Consider the following 17,035-nt stretch of genomic DNA (forward strand, 5'->3'; position numbering starts at 1 on the left):
TACCGTTTTACCACTCCTAAGGGTCTTTATCAAATTTACATGAATTGATGATTTCTCACCGGCTAAAGATATTTGAAGAACTCTTTTACGATTGGGTTGTGTCTGACTAGGAAATTTACTTTTTTCTCTCAAGGACTCATTTATCTGAATAAACTAGGCGAGAGATTCTTCTAAACTTATGATCTTATTATTTGAAGGGGTTATGTGCAGTTCTTTGAATAAACTAGGCGAGAGACTCTTCTAAACTTATTAATCGGAAATAGCCTGAGAGTTAGCATGGACCATGTTTTTATTTTCTTTTAAACCTTGTGCAACCGATCCCTGAAGATGTGCAGTTCTTTGAATAAACTAGGCGAGAGACTCTTCTAAACTTATGATCTTATTATTTGAAAGGATTCTGAAATTGTGCTGGTCCTGAAGGATTTTTAGGATAGCCAAAACCTGGGGGAAACTGGGAGTTACTAGACTGACCTTGATTCTTGCCCTTAGACAAAGAAAGGTTTGGATGGTTTCTTCAACCAGGGTTATAGGTTTCTGAATATGGGTCAAACTTTTGATGTTTATCAAACCTAGTGTTATTATAAAGAGCATGGCTTGCTCTTCAGCCGCATGTCCTTCCCATAAAGGCTATATTCTACCACTACTTTGAATCAATTTTAAAGCTTCTAACCTTTTTTCTATAACTGTTATTTTGGCATATGATTCATAAGATCCTTCTACCCTATTGATAGTTCCTCTACTTAGAAGAATTGTTTTCTGAGGTTCCCTACTATTTTCCCATTGCTAGGTATTTTCGGTGATTTCGTTCAAAAGTGTGGTCGTCTGATTAACAGTTTATTCTCAAACTCACTTGTGCATAAAGTCTCAACCATGGTCGTTGTTGAATAATCTAAACCCTCATAAAGAATCTGAACTAGCTTACCTTTCCTAAACCATGATGAGAATATTGTGATAGAAAATCATTGAACCTTTCCAAATACCTATATAAATATTCTCTCTCTTGTTGAGAAAATATGCAAATCTGCGTCCTAGTAGATGATGTTTTACGCCTGGGGATTTTTTTTTTTTTTTGTAAAAACACAGATGTAAGTGGTTCATATGTTTCAATTGACTCGAAAGTCAAACTATATAACCAAGATCTGGCTTTGTCTTTCAGGGAAAAAGAAAATAACCTAAGTTTGAAAGCATTATCATCTAGGTCTTTAATCTTAATAGTGCTACAGATTTCCTCAAATTCCCTAAGGTGAAAATAAAGGTTTCCAAATTTTATTCCCTAAAAAGACTGGGAACATCTATATAGTCACAGGTTTCAGGTCATAGTTTCCTTCAGTGTCAGCTAACTTGATACATGAGGGTCGAGATGTCCTAGTAGGATTCAGCAAAGCTTTTAAAGTTGCCATTTCTGGCACTATTAAAGGACTAGAAGTACTTTCCTCATTAAGTGTCAAGTTTTCAAAGATGAAATTTTCGAAAAAAAAGCTATCAAAAGAAGAGTCTTCGAGTTCCCCGTTCTCACAAGAAAAACTACTAAGGTTTTCATTAATTAAATAATATAAAATGTCTTTCTTCCAAGCGCGCTCTCTAATGACTTCAGGCATACACTAGAAAAACTAAAAAAGAAAAATCCTAAACGGAAGGGAAGTTCTGAGCAAGCACAAAAAAGGTTGACGCCACCAAAACAAGCCTATTGAATCTAGCAAACAAAAAACATGATGGCTCCACTTATATTGTTTCTAAACCATCTTCTAATATTCCGAAGGAAACTAGTTATAATTTTAGCGAACCTCTTGGGGCGATCTGAATTAAAGAAAGACAAAGAGAAGTAGGAGAAACTCAAGGGAGCTTGAATACCCATACCTCTATGTCAATGTTTCCTCGGGTTACAAGGCGGCTCGTTCAACTTACATTAATCATCCCATACCTCGAGTTAAGCTAACAAAGCAACCAATAGTTAAAATCCCTTTGAAAAATTTCCTATAAGCTCGTTATCCTATCAGTCTCTCTCGTTCTAATCAGTATTTTAAGGCTTAGGTTCGCGTTGGGAACGTTTTCCTAAGGCGGGCAAGAAGAAAATGGTGATTAAATTCGAGTCCTTATCTTATTTTGGCCAGTCCTTGCCCTTTACTAGAAATTAAAATTGTTTTCAAACCTCAACATATAGGCATTACAAAGGCGTCCAGTAAACCCGTTGACAGGGGATTAGCAGGTGGTTAAAATCTTACCTCCCGTTCCAGACGGAGGATGAACCGCTGAAGTCGACTCGGGCCAACGACTCATATTTCTGTGTACGAACCCGAGGGGCCTAGACAGTATCGTAATTGTCGTCCTTCTTTGTGCAGTTTAATATTTAATTACCCTTCTGTAGGGTAATAAATAAATAAAATAATGTCCATATTCCAATGTCCAAAAAGAAAAAAAAAAGAAAATTACAAAAACAGAAGATTTCATAACATAGTTTCTCAAAAGAAAATCTGAAAATAAAAAAGATAAAAATAAAATCTAATTAAAACTAAAAATACTTTGTATTTTCTCCGTTCTTTTAGCTTTCACTTTGTCTCCAAGTCTTCGGTCATCAAAAAAATTTGGTTCAATTTATATTCGATCCAAAATCCAAACCTGTGGCAAAACGTTATACCCCAAGAAACGTAAAATAGAATAAAACAAAAAATAATAATAAAAACCTAAAAATAAAAACCTAAAAATAAATCTACGACTCTAAATCTAAAGACAAGTCCGCGTCGACAGCGCCAAAAATTGATCGGATTTTTACAGTGATAAGAAAAAGGGTTTCGTTCACTCGGACTTGTGTAGATTCGATTTTAAAGCTAAATTCTAATTTATCTAGAAAATTAAAAAAATATATAATAACAAAGTTGAGAGATATTGGGACTCAGGATTCCACCAATTTTCATATTCATATGGTTCTAATTTTCAATTTTAAACAATCTTTACTTATTCAATAAGAATTTTGACTCTATTTCGTTGCCTAAGGTAGATTTTTAAAATAATATCTTAAGCATGACATCTTAAAATAACTAACTCTAAGCATAAACCATCAAATGAAATAACAATTAATTAAGAAAAATCGTAAATCAATTTAATTTAACCTAAAAAGTCATATAAAGAATTAATTAAATTTACCATAAGGATCAAATTTGCCTTTCTTTGTCGTCGCAGTGATGGGATTTAGCTCCACATGGTGAAAATACGCTCAAAATGATCTTTCATTGCTCAAAAAGTGTTTACAAAGAAGAAAATATAACAAAAACAATAAATCAGTGAGACTAAAACGTCATAAGCATTGCAGATCAACTGTTTCAGAGTTATAAGACTGCAGCAAGAATGACGTTTTGTGGTGCAACCAAATATGCAACAATTTCTGCAACTGTCTTATCCAGTCCAATGTTCTTCGTCTGCTTCTCTTCCTGGAGGCAAGCTCTACAACTTCTTGTTTTTCGTTCTGTGCTCATTCCCAAATCTCCGTCTCCTTTATGACTTCCCTGAAGTATTTATATACATAACAAAACTAAGATATTTCGACAATAACTCCAAAATAATCTCCACTACTACTCTGCCAAAGTTACGGAATATTTCTTCAACTCTTTACGCGTCACTGCAGCTGTCAAATATTCTGCAAATTGATAAGATCAAACATATGGGTAATATATTCCCTGTTTTATCTACATAACTTCCATGTATAACCCCATAAATTAAAACATAAACCCGAGAATTATATCTTCCCTGATTTATCGAGAACCCATTGAAAATCCCTATTTTCTCGAATCTAAAACAATTATCTTCCCTGTTTAATCGAAACAAGCCATTCCCCATCCAAACGGTATAAAGTTTACGAGAAAATCTCACACAAATCCAAGCCAAAAAATACGCACTTGAAAATGCACTTTCGCGCCAAAAATATCTTTGAACTGATGAAGAAGATAGGATGCCTGTATCCAAATATTGGGTGCCTTTATCCAAAATGAGAGTGCATTTAGTAATTCCTCCAGGTGCCTTTAACACTTTTTCTAGCCAATTTTTCCTAAATTATTTATTTCCCAAAAACACATACATAAACGTAAACTACCATAATAAGTACATCGAGCACTATCAATACAGAAAGTTGAGAACAATTCAGACACAAAAATGTTTCTATCACCAGGTACGACTATCTTTACCTTGATAGTTCTCTTCGTCTCAAACTTTGTGATTCCTCAAGATATTTGAAAACTGTTCTTAAGTGATAAGTTGAAGATTGTTCTTGAGAGGTGGTAAAAGATTCAGGCTTCTCATCTAAGTAAGTGCAAGTGTTTCAGATTGTGAGGTTTGTTATCTTTGTCTATTGCAAATATATTTCCAAGCCTTGATCTTTGTCTAAATGAAAATCAAATAGGCTTATTTTTTAGAGGCAGATTGGTATCGAAGGTTTTCACTGAGGTTGAAGCAACTCTTAGGCTGTAAAGGCCGTCAGCGAAGCGAATCAATTGTGTAGAACCTGACGAGTTTCAAGAGACGTAAGGAGCACGACTATAACGGAACTAGCGGTCAACCCGTGCCGTAACGGAACGAGAATGGACAATGTAAAGAAGTTAATCATTTGCTCCAGATGTGAGGATATGGTCCTAGGGGAGATTGTGTTCTTCCTTCAAATAGACAAATTAAGTTTTCTTCGACATAATATAAAACTAACTTGTGATTTGGTGATTTACTGTAATTTAACCATAATACCTAAGGCATACAAATAATGGAACAACAAATAACAACTCTATGCCTAAACCCAACCTGCAATATGATGATTTGTATCCTATAGAAAACTTCCGGATACACCACATTTGTTGTCTCATGTCTGTTGTTGTTCCTCGGAAGCAAGTGATTCACTTGGGCAGTTCAACATAATGTTGTTTGTGACTGAACACGGGACTCCTCGAATCAATCCCGATATACCAGATTGACCATGAGATTTGTTTACGATCATTGCATAATCCATCCTAATTATCAGTGACGTTGTAATAAGATGTGCCAATAAATATATTCATTCAGCATTCGGTGTCGCGGTAGGCTGGTATGCTTACACCGTCGTGCAATTATCCAATTTGGGTAACATTCCGTATTGTTTGCGTTAAACGTATTTGGTGCTACCAACAACGGGATTTAGTCCATAAACAATGGGATCTTTCGATTGTAGGGTGTGGACTACCAGCACTACGCCTATGAAATAGAGATTAGAAATTAACCGGCGTTTTACGGCGGATATGAACATGATGATTCATATATAGTGTAACTTATGGTACCTGGAACTTCGCTTTGTGTTAGGCAAGGGCTTCACGACTGTATCTTCTCTGTTGACCGACTCGTCCTTTCTGCAAATGATTAGAGAGGTTAGGTCAATTCATATTTTTATCAACACCGACATCAGAAATTTAACAAAGTGAATCTTCATAAAACGAATTTATGGTCCAACTCTAGGTGAAAATTTCCTTGTTAGATGACCCAAAAAGAAAGCAATTCAAAATAGAGATTTTAATTACTTCCACTGTTTATCCATGGTAATAACATTGTAATTGAATCTGTGATTTCTTAATGAAGAAAGGCAGTGTAGTTGGTTTGTATCCAATTGGTTACTGACGTAGCATTGTTGTATTGATATTGTTTTTGGGCAGTCTCTCCTCGAAGTAAAGCTTTTCTCAATTATTAAAGATTTTTGTCTATCCCTCTTTAGCCGACCAAACACACGTGCACGGCTTCAAAGCACATACCCCGTTTTAAATTGTGAGTCGCTCGACTAATGTGGTAAAAGAAATCTGGACCGCTCTTTGAATTCCAAAGTGAAATCTCAACCACTCTTTGTATAGTAAAACTTAGGCACGACCTATTTTATATTATAGATCACTTGGAGGGTGGATTCGGTCTCAACTATGTTCCAGTCTGATAATAGCCTAGTGTCTGTGGCGGCTTAATACAATTTGGTGTTCAAATCTGGACGAGGTCCCTGGATTTTTCTGCAGTTGCGGTTCTTCGTTAACAAACCTTCTGGTGTCTTGTGTTTTTCCTTTTCCGCATTATATTACTTATCTTTATAATTGGTTTTACACAAGTAGTACGTATTCAATCTTATTAGATACGTCCATACAATCATAATCAATTACGAGACTTGTTTCTTGTAGAATTCGTATCTTGAAAAAGATAACAAGTTTATTACTTGGCAAAATTCCCATTGGATTATTTGGATACGACTAAATTGATCTTGGACATTGATTTTTGGGATCGTCCAAGTACTTCTCTTAACAATCAGGTTCACGGACTCCTTTGTATATACATATTGATTGAGATGAGATAGAGATATAAACTTTATATACAAATTGTCAACAATGATTAAGTTGGTATGCTTGCAATTGTATTAGGTTTTTTCCATACAGGTTGTCGAACGAAAAAGTTGGTGTTGTATTTGGTTCCCTTTCCTTTTCACAACTGTACAATGATTTCGTATCGAAGATAATGTTAGGTGAGAATACAATGAGCAGCCTTTAAGTCCTTTGACTGCACCACTACCTTGGTTATTAAATCTTAAATGACTTCATATTACAGTAGTTAGATTTACAAGTTTTGAAAAATTATTTTGTACTAATACTGTTGTTAACATGCTTGTTGGATATAATGAAACTATATAGGATATTTCAAGTGTTCTGTATGTGCAGCTTAGTTCGACCTTTAACAACATCAACAAATGAAAGAATGAACATATATTGAGTTAACCATGCCCAGACTGCGTAGGAGCAGTATGCAAATGGTTAATTCGAAATCCGATCGAGCCTTTTGCACCTCGAGCTAATGCCATCAACAAGATTCGAATCAAACTTAACCCGAAGAAGAAGAAATCAAGGTCTAAGTATAGTGGTGAAAGTGAAAGTGTAGAGATTTGCTTCTTTTTTTAGACTAGTATGAAGATCTTGAAAATTGAAACCCTCGTTTAGAAAAGAAAACACTTTCACCCTCAATTGAATGTGAGCTTATTTCGAAGTCTTTATTAACTATCAAACCCATTATACAATCGGGTTATGTATGGATTCGAAACCGGATAATCAATACCCATCTAGGCCCTATTTAGCAGTTCGAGGTTTGAGAAAGTTTGGGACGACAAACGTATGAGTATTATTCATTTTGGTGGAATGTAAATCCAGTCCACTATTCGGTGATAATTCAGAACGACATACGTTTTATGTGTGATTCATTTTAGAGATACAAGTTCGTCACATAAAACTTGACATATAATTTCACCTTAAGTACTATGATTTTATGATTTAAATGAACTATTTATACGATGATATAATCAGCAAATAACAGGTACGTAGGTGGTATAAGGCTTATATTGGGGTATGTAAGATTTTGAAAGTAAAAAATATAACAGAAAATGGTCATTTGGTGATGACATGGCAACATATTATATGAGTTGTATAGCCGTAATTCGTAAATACGCGTATAATTCGTGACATGAAGATATTGAAACCTTGGTTTAGAAAAGAAAACACTTTTGCACTCAATTTAATCTGGGCTCATTTCAAAGTCCGATTAATATTACTAGGAATTACTGATTAATCCATTTCTAGGAGACCCGTTTAGTGCCTAGTCCACCCATAAAAGTAATTTAATCGCTAGTCCAAATTCATGATTTTGGACTAAAAATATTATTCGGTGGTCCAATGTCATAATCCTACCGCACGTGTATATTTTCGAAACGACCAAATTAGCCCGCACTCAAAGTACTTTGTCTTTTCATATCATTTTTTTCTCAGTCGATCTCTGCGCCGACGAAAATTTGTTGAAGTAGATCTTTTGTGATTCATTCCCGAAATCAAACTTGTTTCTTCCATTTTTAAGCGAAGTTATTCTTGATCTTGGTTATAGGGTTTCTCCTTAATTTCTTCTTCTTATGCTTATTTTTTAGGTTTTTTCTTTATGGAATTGATCAATTTTAAATGCATGTATGTTGATGATACATTTCTTACTTATTTTCCCTGTTAGATCTGATTCTATCGATTTTGTGAAAACCCTAGATTATGTCTTTTATCAAATTTCGTAGCTTCATATCCATCCAATCCAGGTATGTTCCGTAATAGGCGATGATGGTAAAGAAGCGAAATAAGTGAAGAAGAATATCAAGAAGATTCACGAAAAAATCCACGAAGAAGAAGAACGAGAAGATTGTACACTTTTACCTTCAGTACATATCGATATGTATTGCTGGATCAGTATGTACCATGAGTATGTACCATGAGATTGTACACTTTTAATTTCATAGCTTCGTATCCATCCAATCCAGGTATGTTCCATAATACGCGGTGGTAAAGAAGTGAAACAAGTGAAGAAGAATATCAAGAAGATTCACGAAAAAAATCCAAGAAGAAGAAGAAGAACGAGGAGATTATACACTTTTTACCTTCAGTGCATATCGATATGTATTTGCTGGACCAATATGTACCATGGGATTATACATTTTTTCCTTCGGTACATATTTTTCTTCAGTACATATCGATATGTATTGCTGGATCAATATGTACCATGAGATTATACACTTTTACCTTCAGTACATATTTTCCTTCAGTACATATCGATATGTATTGTTGGATCAATATGTACCATGAGATTATACACTTTTACCTTCAGTACATATTTTCCTCCAGTACATATCAATATCTATTGTGGGATTACACTTTTACATTCAGTACGTATTTTCCTCAAGTGCATATCAATATGTATTGAAGGTAAAGGTGTATATATGATCATACATAACTATATGTACTGCCTTTGGTGAAGCAGAGATCTTCGTCTTTCTTTCTTCTTTCTTTCTTCTTTCTCTGGATCTTGGTGATTAGCAGAGATCTTCTTTTAAAATCGAATTAGGGTTTGCTGATGAAGATTGATTGGAGATTTTGGTTTTTGCTTAAGAAAATTGATTGATTTTTAGAGATGATTAAGCATGATTTTTAGGTTGATTTTGCTGTTGGTGTTGTTGATTGAGAGGAACGAGGAAGGAGTTTCGTCTGCAGATGAATACAATGAGAAGAAAAAATAAAGAAGAAGAACGAGATATGCATCCACATGTGAGTGGTGAGGATAGACAAGTAATTTTGACTATTCAAAAGCTTTTTGGACCTCCGATTAATTACTTTTTGCCGCTGGACTACCGGTTAAACGTAGTCGGGTATTCTGGATGAAATAGCAAATTCCTCTTAATATTAAGCCCATTATAAATTCGGATTATTTATGAATCCGAAACCCGAATCAATACCCATCTGGGCCATCTTTCCATTAATAAAGCTCCCCAATCAATTGTCAACTTTCCAACACTCAGAAAACGAAAGACAGAGAGAGATAGAGAAAACGATGAAGCGCTCCATTTATTCAGTCATCCTTCTGGTATCCTTGTTCTTTGTATCAGACACTAATGGAGCTTCCAACTCTGTAAGTAGTACTCCTCTAATTACAATCATCCATTTTCCTCTCATCATTTCCATAGTCAACATCAAATCTGTATCATTATTTTTTTTTTCTTTCTGAGATGATCGGATTTGTTTATTCATCTTAAAAATTTTTGACATTTCAATTGCTTTGATTTGATTATTGAGTTAACAATATGATTTGGTTATTTACAGGATGATGAATGTGTATACACAGTGTATGTTAAAACAGGGTCAATCATAAAAGCTGGAACAGATTCAAAGATCAGTGTTATAATAGGAGATGCCAAAGGCAGATCTGTGAATATTCCAAATCTCGAAGCATGGGGAGGTACAATGGGACCAAATTATGATTACTTCGAATGGGGTAATCTTGATATTTTTACTGGAAGAGGCCCATGTATTGATAGACCAGTATGTAGCATGAATGTAACATCTGATGGTTCAGGTTTACATCATGGATGGTATTGTGATTATATTGAAGTTACTTCAACTGGTCCTCACAAGAGATGTAGTCAGAGTATCTTTCATGTTGAGCAATGGCTTGCTAATGATGCTCCTCCTTACAGACTCTCTGCTTATCTCAATGGGTGTGCCAAGAAACCACAGGGGTTTCTTAGAAATGGACCCTTTGTTGTTAGAAACAACAAAAATGTCATTCAAGAAGTTGTCGTCTGAAGAAGGTTATGCATGTTTGAATGCAGCGTGTGGAATGAGATGCTTGAGTTCTTTGATGTGTTGTCGAATTTGATTTGGTTGTGATTCTCAATAAATAAAAATTTGTGCAATCGTTCACTTCATTTCCTTTTATTCTGTTTACAATTTACAGCAGCCTTGTAAGTTTTTCAGAATTAAATTGAGGTATGGGAAATGATATAGCTAGGTACACTTGCTTCAACAAGTTAGCGAGCTATACCATACCGGTTTAGTTTGTTTATCTTGCGCATTTTAGAAGTAAAATCTGTCATCTAGTCAATGGTGAAGCAAGCTAAAGATAGGGCCGTATCAGTAGCAGGGATGTGCAAGTCTGATCCAAGACCAAGAAAGTTGAGAGTCTTGAGACTAGAAAGTTAAATCTAACATCTGATCAGGTTGATATTTAAATTTCAAAATGATTTTTTTCCATTAAATTAATATTCTAAATTATATTATACAATTTGCAAAAATGAGATTTTCTTTTTTTAAGTGGCATCGTGTCTCGCACTACGTGATGCACCAGCAGCAAGCTTATCCTTCTACTGATCTGAGATTCTTGCCAACCAATATGTTCACATAATTGCTCATAGTCTTATCTGTAACAAAACATTATTGCTCATTATGTTGGGGCCGAGCTGAGGAAACAAACAGCCATTCTTTTACTATTACTACTTGGCTTAAACTTAAACTCAGTTATTGGTATCATCACCCGATGACGACTTAGTTTACTGCAAATCAAGATGGTAAAAGAAACAAAATAAACTATAATGAAGAAAAGAGGGCTCTGTCTATGTAGTATAAAGAATTTTTATTCTATTTTTTTTCCTAATAGAACGATAGATTTTTTTTTTCTGAGCATATACAAATAAGTTACCACAGCGTAGGTACAAGAATTCTACAACACTGGAATAGTGTTAATATAAAAGTCTACAAATCCGTAGATCTGATCTTGATGCTGAGGATATTGTAGAACAAAAGCTAATAACAGTATGATAGGTAAAACATGAAAGAGAGATGAAACAAAAAATGATTTAAATCTTGAGTTCAGTCGTCCTTCAAGGAAGGTAGGAGTCTCTTCTTTTGCCCAACTTCAACCAACAAAGTAAGGAGTGCCTCGCATACTTGGGAGGCATCGGCTTCACCTGGATCATTGTTCATTGACGAATAAACCATCCAAGCATGATCCAATTTCCGCTTTGGACGAACCACAACCGAGCCAGGAACCTCTGCATCACGACAAGTTACAAGTCCATCGCTCTTTTCCCCATACCTAACTTGAAGAACCTGGGCACATGCAGCCATTGCAGCAGCAAGTGGCATAACAACCGGGAGTTTTGTGGATTGGCTGCTGCTGCTACCTCCCATTGAAAGAGTTGGGACCAGAGGAAGCTCCGCATGCGCAACGTGAGACATTGCTAGTATCCCAGGGGCAATTCCAGCCTCTGTGTGGAAAGAAACGACCGGGAGTTCCCTTGGTAAGTGGTTCTTCATTAGGAAGTCCTTCCGCTTTTCATATGTCAAGTCTTCTAAAGCTTGCATGTCACCCTACATCACATTAAAGGGCAAAACAGGGTGGATCAGTTCCTAACTATAATAAGTTTGCAGGCAGAAATCTTTTTTTTTCCAGCTCCTTTTCTATTCCTTGATTTTCTTTAAACAAAATCCTACCTATAGAATGTGCACTAGCATCTGTAAAAAGATTTCAACCCTTGGTGGCCTCTGGTGGGAGAAAATTGGGAACAACCAAACAAGGAGCGATACAATAGCAAGGTTCCCTTAGAACGAGAAGATTATATGTTTTCCTTAGAACGTGAAGAATATATGTTTTCCCAGAGAGAGAGAAAGAAATGGAACGGTTCAACTTTTTAAAATGAAGTGGATACCTTAATGACTTTACAGATCAGGATCTCCATAATTTTTACGAATTGCACATAATCACCAAGTTGCCCTTCTCGCAGTATATCAGAAGCTATTGGGCTACCTCCATATGGGCTTTGCGCTAATGCTAAGCCTGCAACCTTATCTTTAAGATCAGGCCAGTATATAGACAATGCTGCCGCTGCATCAACTCCACCTTTGCTGTGCCCGAGAAGCATAACACGCTTCCCAGACCCCCAATATATTTCTTCAATATAATCTTTTATCTCGCGTGCATTTTTCTCAACTGAAGCCTGATAATTTCACGTTGGAGTAAGTAGAAACACAAACAGCATGAAGCAAAATAATTAATAAATAGATATATTGACATATAATAAACAGATTGAATAACGGGGGAACTAGTACCTCACTGTGTATCTTAGCAATATGGCAAGCCAGACCCAACTTTGAGAAAAACGTTTTGGTATTCACAAAATAAAGTGGCCCATGGTTGCTGAAAAGACCTGCCATACGGAAAATATGAAGGAAAAAAAATTTATACAAGTACAACTAAAAGAAGTAAACGACGGCGGACCAGGGTGCGAACAAATGACATCCTTTTCATGCCTATATGCACATAAGAAATATCAAGTGTGTTCAAACATCCACCATTTTGGCCCACCACCCCCTAGTGAATTATGATGTATATGACAATTAACGGATGGAAACTTCTATATGGATGGTTAGCTTAAAAAACGATCCATCCAATATCTTAAACCGTTAACTCATCCCTATTCTTCTAGAGCCAGTTTCCTAATATGCATCCAACCGGGCTCTAAAGACCTAGACAAAAGCACTTCGCACACCTACTGAGAACTCACATGCATAGGAGCAGTGTCATATGACCGTTAAACAGACCGCTGCCTATCACACAGGAAGTCTCAGGTGGGAGAGAAGAGTCTATTTGGTGTGCGACAAATAAGGGAATAAACGTAGTAGCTTCATTCTACTATCCTGCCTGACTTGATGGCAGTCATAATGTATACCTGGAACCAATAAATAAACCATCGAGTTTGGCAATGTGTGTACGCCATGTCTGATAGACAGAGAAACAACTACAAGTCAAGAGGTTAGAAGAATGAAGAGCATAACCACTTAACGCAGATCAAATGCCATAAACTGTACCTTCCACTATCCAGAAGAATGATATCAATGTGCACACATACCTTATGTTGCCAAGCAATTCATCAAATCTCTTTGTTCCGTCTTCAACCGGTGGTAATCCTGATGCGCGCTGAAGCCAACCAATATCATCTGCTGATCCACGAACCGTCTTCCGTGCCCGGGAAATAAGACTGAAAGAAACATAAGTTTAAACATTATTCAAATGCCGAGACAAGGCAACTAGGTATTTTCAATACTTGCCATCATAATGTACAGGTCAATAACATGTTAGGCTACCAACAAAATTGATCATTCAACAAAAATTTCACTCAGGCATTATGGAAACCGCAAGTCAGAGTCTACATACCCTTGGAACATGGATAATCCGTTAAAACCAGTCTGAGTTGATACCGTATTTTGTGTAGTTTCCTCGGATGTATGTGTAGGTGACCCTCTTATTGGCACATCATGTACAGATGGAGCAGCAGTAGTCGTTAAAGAATTTGTTGAACATCTCCCATACGAAGATTCACCATCGGTAGACGATGATCTGCTGGTACCAAATGAAAGTGTTGCTAGTTCCTGGGCATTCACTCTACTCATTGGTTCTTCTGCAATGAAAGCATGCAGTATAAACAAAACAAAATAAATGCAGCGAAAACACGATAAAAATCTTGCATGATGAAAAGGTTTTCCAAACCGATAATAGTCTGAGCAACGAAATGTAAAGAAAAGAAACTAACGAGCAGATTCAGTGAAGCATCTAGTCAAATATGAAGTTGTTTGGGAGAGATATGAAGCAGCTTCGTTGAGGGCTGGGACAGAAGTAAATAACTGAGGGATAAGCCCTTCATTTCTGAAACCATCATTTGGTGCCTGCCACAATAACAAATCATGGAAAAACCTGGAACTGGTTAGATAGATAAGAGATATAGACATAACATCTGAAAATAATCATGATACCATTATTTTTCCTTCTATAATAGAAGTGTAAGGCGTGTTCCATTAATAAGTACAACAGATGCAAGTTTGCCAAGTCGAAAAGCACAATGGAAGAGTATATTTTCTTTTCTTCAAGGTACTAGTAGAAGAGTTAAAACAACAAACTTCTGTTGAGAGACGACTTCAAAAAATCAAATTTACATGAACTTTCCCAACAATATTTTGTATGTGACGGGTTAAAGGTTTAACTCCTAGGTCAGCAGTAGTGCACTACCTGCATTTTGATGTTTTCTAATTTACTTTGCAGCTTTCGGCACTGTCCTTTTCCAGTAATGTTCAGCTTATGGGTGCTGATTCTCATTTACAAATAGCTAAATCGATCTACCAATGCTTTCCGCAACTTTCAAAAATAAGTGGAATGGCCCAAAAGGGCGTCGTACTCAAGGAAGATTAATCTAGGTACAACTGTACAAGAGACATCTCAAGTTACTTCAACTACTGTGCTCATCAAAAACACCTAAAATATGATTTATATTTGAATGTCAAGCTAACTGATGAAAAGAACATTATACTCTTGTTTCATGCCTGCAACAGAATGGTTTGCAATGGACTGATTAAATATAGGATCCATAATATGGCGAATGAGACACAATATTGTTAAAATTATTCAATAGAAATACTTGACACCAACTAAGGTAATCAAGCTGATGATTTATGTCTCATACTGTCATACATACTAACCTATAAAGCTCGAAAGGATTCCTAACATTATGACATCAGGTCTTATGGTTCTATCCAACCTACAAAGCTGCCAATTCTTACCACAAAAATGACCATTTGTGCAGCATTATACTTTAAGATGAAAGTATCAAAATGTTAATAAATTTCAAGGAAACAATCCCTATACTTTAATGGTCCTTACCACCAAAGATGTACGTGATTCTCCAGAGTTCGGGTCCCCAGTTTCCATCGCCCAACTGAATTCTAAAAAACATGAAAAAGGAGGCAGTAGTTAGATGATGAATCGGCTCAAAATTCTGAAGTACAAACACATTTTTAAATATGTAACAAGCAGGAAATGCCAAACAAGTGCAACTTAATTGTTGTCCTAATAATAGAAGTACATAACCCAAGCATAGGAATAACAATAACTCATTTAGACATATAGCCTGATTTTAAATATGTAACAAGCAGGAAATACCAAACAAGTGCAACTTAATTGTCGTCCTAATAATAGAAGCATATAATTCTGAAGTACAAACACATTTTTAAATATGTAACAAGCAGGAAATACCAAACAAGTGCAACTTAATTGTCGTCCTAATAATAGAAGTATATAACCCAAGCATAGGAATAACAATAACTCATTTAGACATTAGCCTGATTTTCAGTTAACTTCTATACCAAACATCGCACCCAACAAATTTCAACTATAAATTTTACTTCTGGTTCGTCCAACCAGGCCACTTGATTTCCTTTACTCTACCATCACCCAAAATCCACAAGCTCTGCAGAACAAACAGCTGCCAGTGCACTCTTTTCACTTCTATACATGGGAACACTTCGAAACTGGCTCTTCGTACTAGTCAATTGATTGCTTGATATTCATTACCATTAAATTTGATTATGCAACATTAAAGATATATTGGTCCAAGACCCACATTCTTTCTTATATAAATTTCATAGAGACAGTAAAGTAAATTGTTTTCCGAGTAGGTCCTCTATATCAGCTTCAAAACAGTGTAGTCGCTCTTACAAATGCCAAGGCAACACTATCTAGTATTTTAGCTTTATTTTCTAAGCTCAGAAATAATCATCTGCATTTTTTTAAGCACTGCCCAATTAACAGAAGTCACAAGTCATCAATAATCAAGGTATTACAAGAAATCACTACATCAAGTATAATCCAAAAATCCATACAGAAATTCAAAACCCTCAATCATCGTGTTTTACAAGATTTGTTATTTTAGAGGTAACAGTGTCAATTCAAATATATTACGAAGTACACTAATAAATATCTTCTTGATATTAGATTCATACAGTTATCACCGAAAGGAATTGCCCCTTTCTTAAATCATCAATATTAATAAAAAGGACAAAATATCGTAAATTTCCACCAATTCGTTCACATGATTTGAAATAATCGCTAGTAACAAAAATTCAAAATTACGCAAATTTAAACGATATCAGTTCCAGATAAGTCGAGAAAACTTACTTTAATTCCAATTGCCCTTGGTTACAAAAGAGTATTAGAAAACCCTAATTAAGACACTCTCTGTTTCTTTTTTCAAGGTGAAATCAAGCTTGAACAATGAAATTAGAATAAAACCAATTAGGTCTTTTGGAGGGGATTTATTTTTTTCAGTTTGGGGAAAATATAAATACTTCGCTTTTCTACTTAACGGCCAAGGGATAACGACTAAATATGACCGGGAAACTGGTTAGGCCTTTTGCTTTTCTCTACTGAAGTCGAGTCCGTGAAACCAACAGACAATTTCTCACCACGATGTTCTCGATTTTGTTGACCCACATTTACACCGATTCATTTCGCCGCGTGGTCGACATGCAATGATATATTTCCGCTATCTTGCTCAGCTACAGTTTTTTTTTTTTTTTTTTTGGAAAAGAGGCTAAACCTCAATACATATGTTGATAGAGCGGATTTAGGAGATCGGAGACCTTACAACAATTCTTCAAGATCACAAAGTAGTCATACAATTTATAGTATCTCCACCGATGCTTACCTAATAATTCTATTCCTTCAGGACTAAGAACAAATTCAGAAGACTTTCTCTCTCGCAAAGAAGGGGAACCAACAACTCGGACTCAACTAGTTTTGAAAACAAATCTAGTATGTACCAATGCACAAAGCAAAGACTGGATCAAATCCAACCCACTGTTCTTCAGGACATGTAAATAACATG

The 17,035-nt window shown here is 35.8% G+C and overlaps 2 protein-coding genes across 3 annotated transcripts; one reads left to right on the forward strand and one right to left on the reverse strand.

Moving 5' to 3' along the window:
• Positions 1–9,303: 9,303 nt before the first annotated feature.
• On the forward strand, positions 9,304–10,350 carry LOC113297200 (PLAT domain-containing protein 3-like). Its single transcript, XM_026545618.1, has 2 exons — positions 9,304–9,456; positions 9,648–10,350. Exons 1-2 carry the CDS (start codon positions 9,379–9,381, stop codon positions 10,128–10,130), a joined length of 561 nt encoding a protein of 186 aa, XP_026401403.1. The 5' UTR covers positions 9,304–9,378; the 3' UTR covers positions 10,131–10,350.
• Positions 10,351–10,941: 591 nt separating this feature from the next.
• LOC113297201 lies at positions 10,942–16,521 on the reverse strand. Of its 2 annotated transcripts, none has more exons than XM_026545621.1 (9): positions 16,327–16,521; positions 15,034–15,095; positions 13,913–14,045; positions 13,537–13,777; positions 13,232–13,360; positions 13,052–13,101; positions 12,432–12,529; positions 12,032–12,319; positions 10,942–11,693 (listed from the first exon to the last, which is right to left on the reverse strand). In XM_026545621.1, exons 2-9 carry the CDS (start codon positions 15,079–15,081, stop codon positions 11,193–11,195), a joined length of 1,488 nt encoding a protein of 495 aa, XP_026401406.1. In that variant the 5' UTR covers positions 15,082–15,095; positions 16,327–16,521; the 3' UTR covers positions 10,942–11,192. The 2 variants fall into 2 exon arrangements, with proteins under 2 accessions (XP_026401406.1, XP_026401405.1); XM_026545620.1 differs by having other exon boundaries at positions 13,537–13,780; positions 16,327–16,518.
• Between the last annotated feature and the right edge of the window lie 514 nt (positions 16,522–17,035).

Source organism: Papaver somniferum, chromosome 7, assembly GCF_003573695.1.
Source record: "Papaver somniferum cultivar HN1 chromosome 7, ASM357369v1, whole genome shotgun sequence".
In the NCBI taxonomy this organism is placed as follows: domain Eukaryota; kingdom Viridiplantae; phylum Streptophyta; class Magnoliopsida; order Ranunculales; family Papaveraceae; genus Papaver; species Papaver somniferum.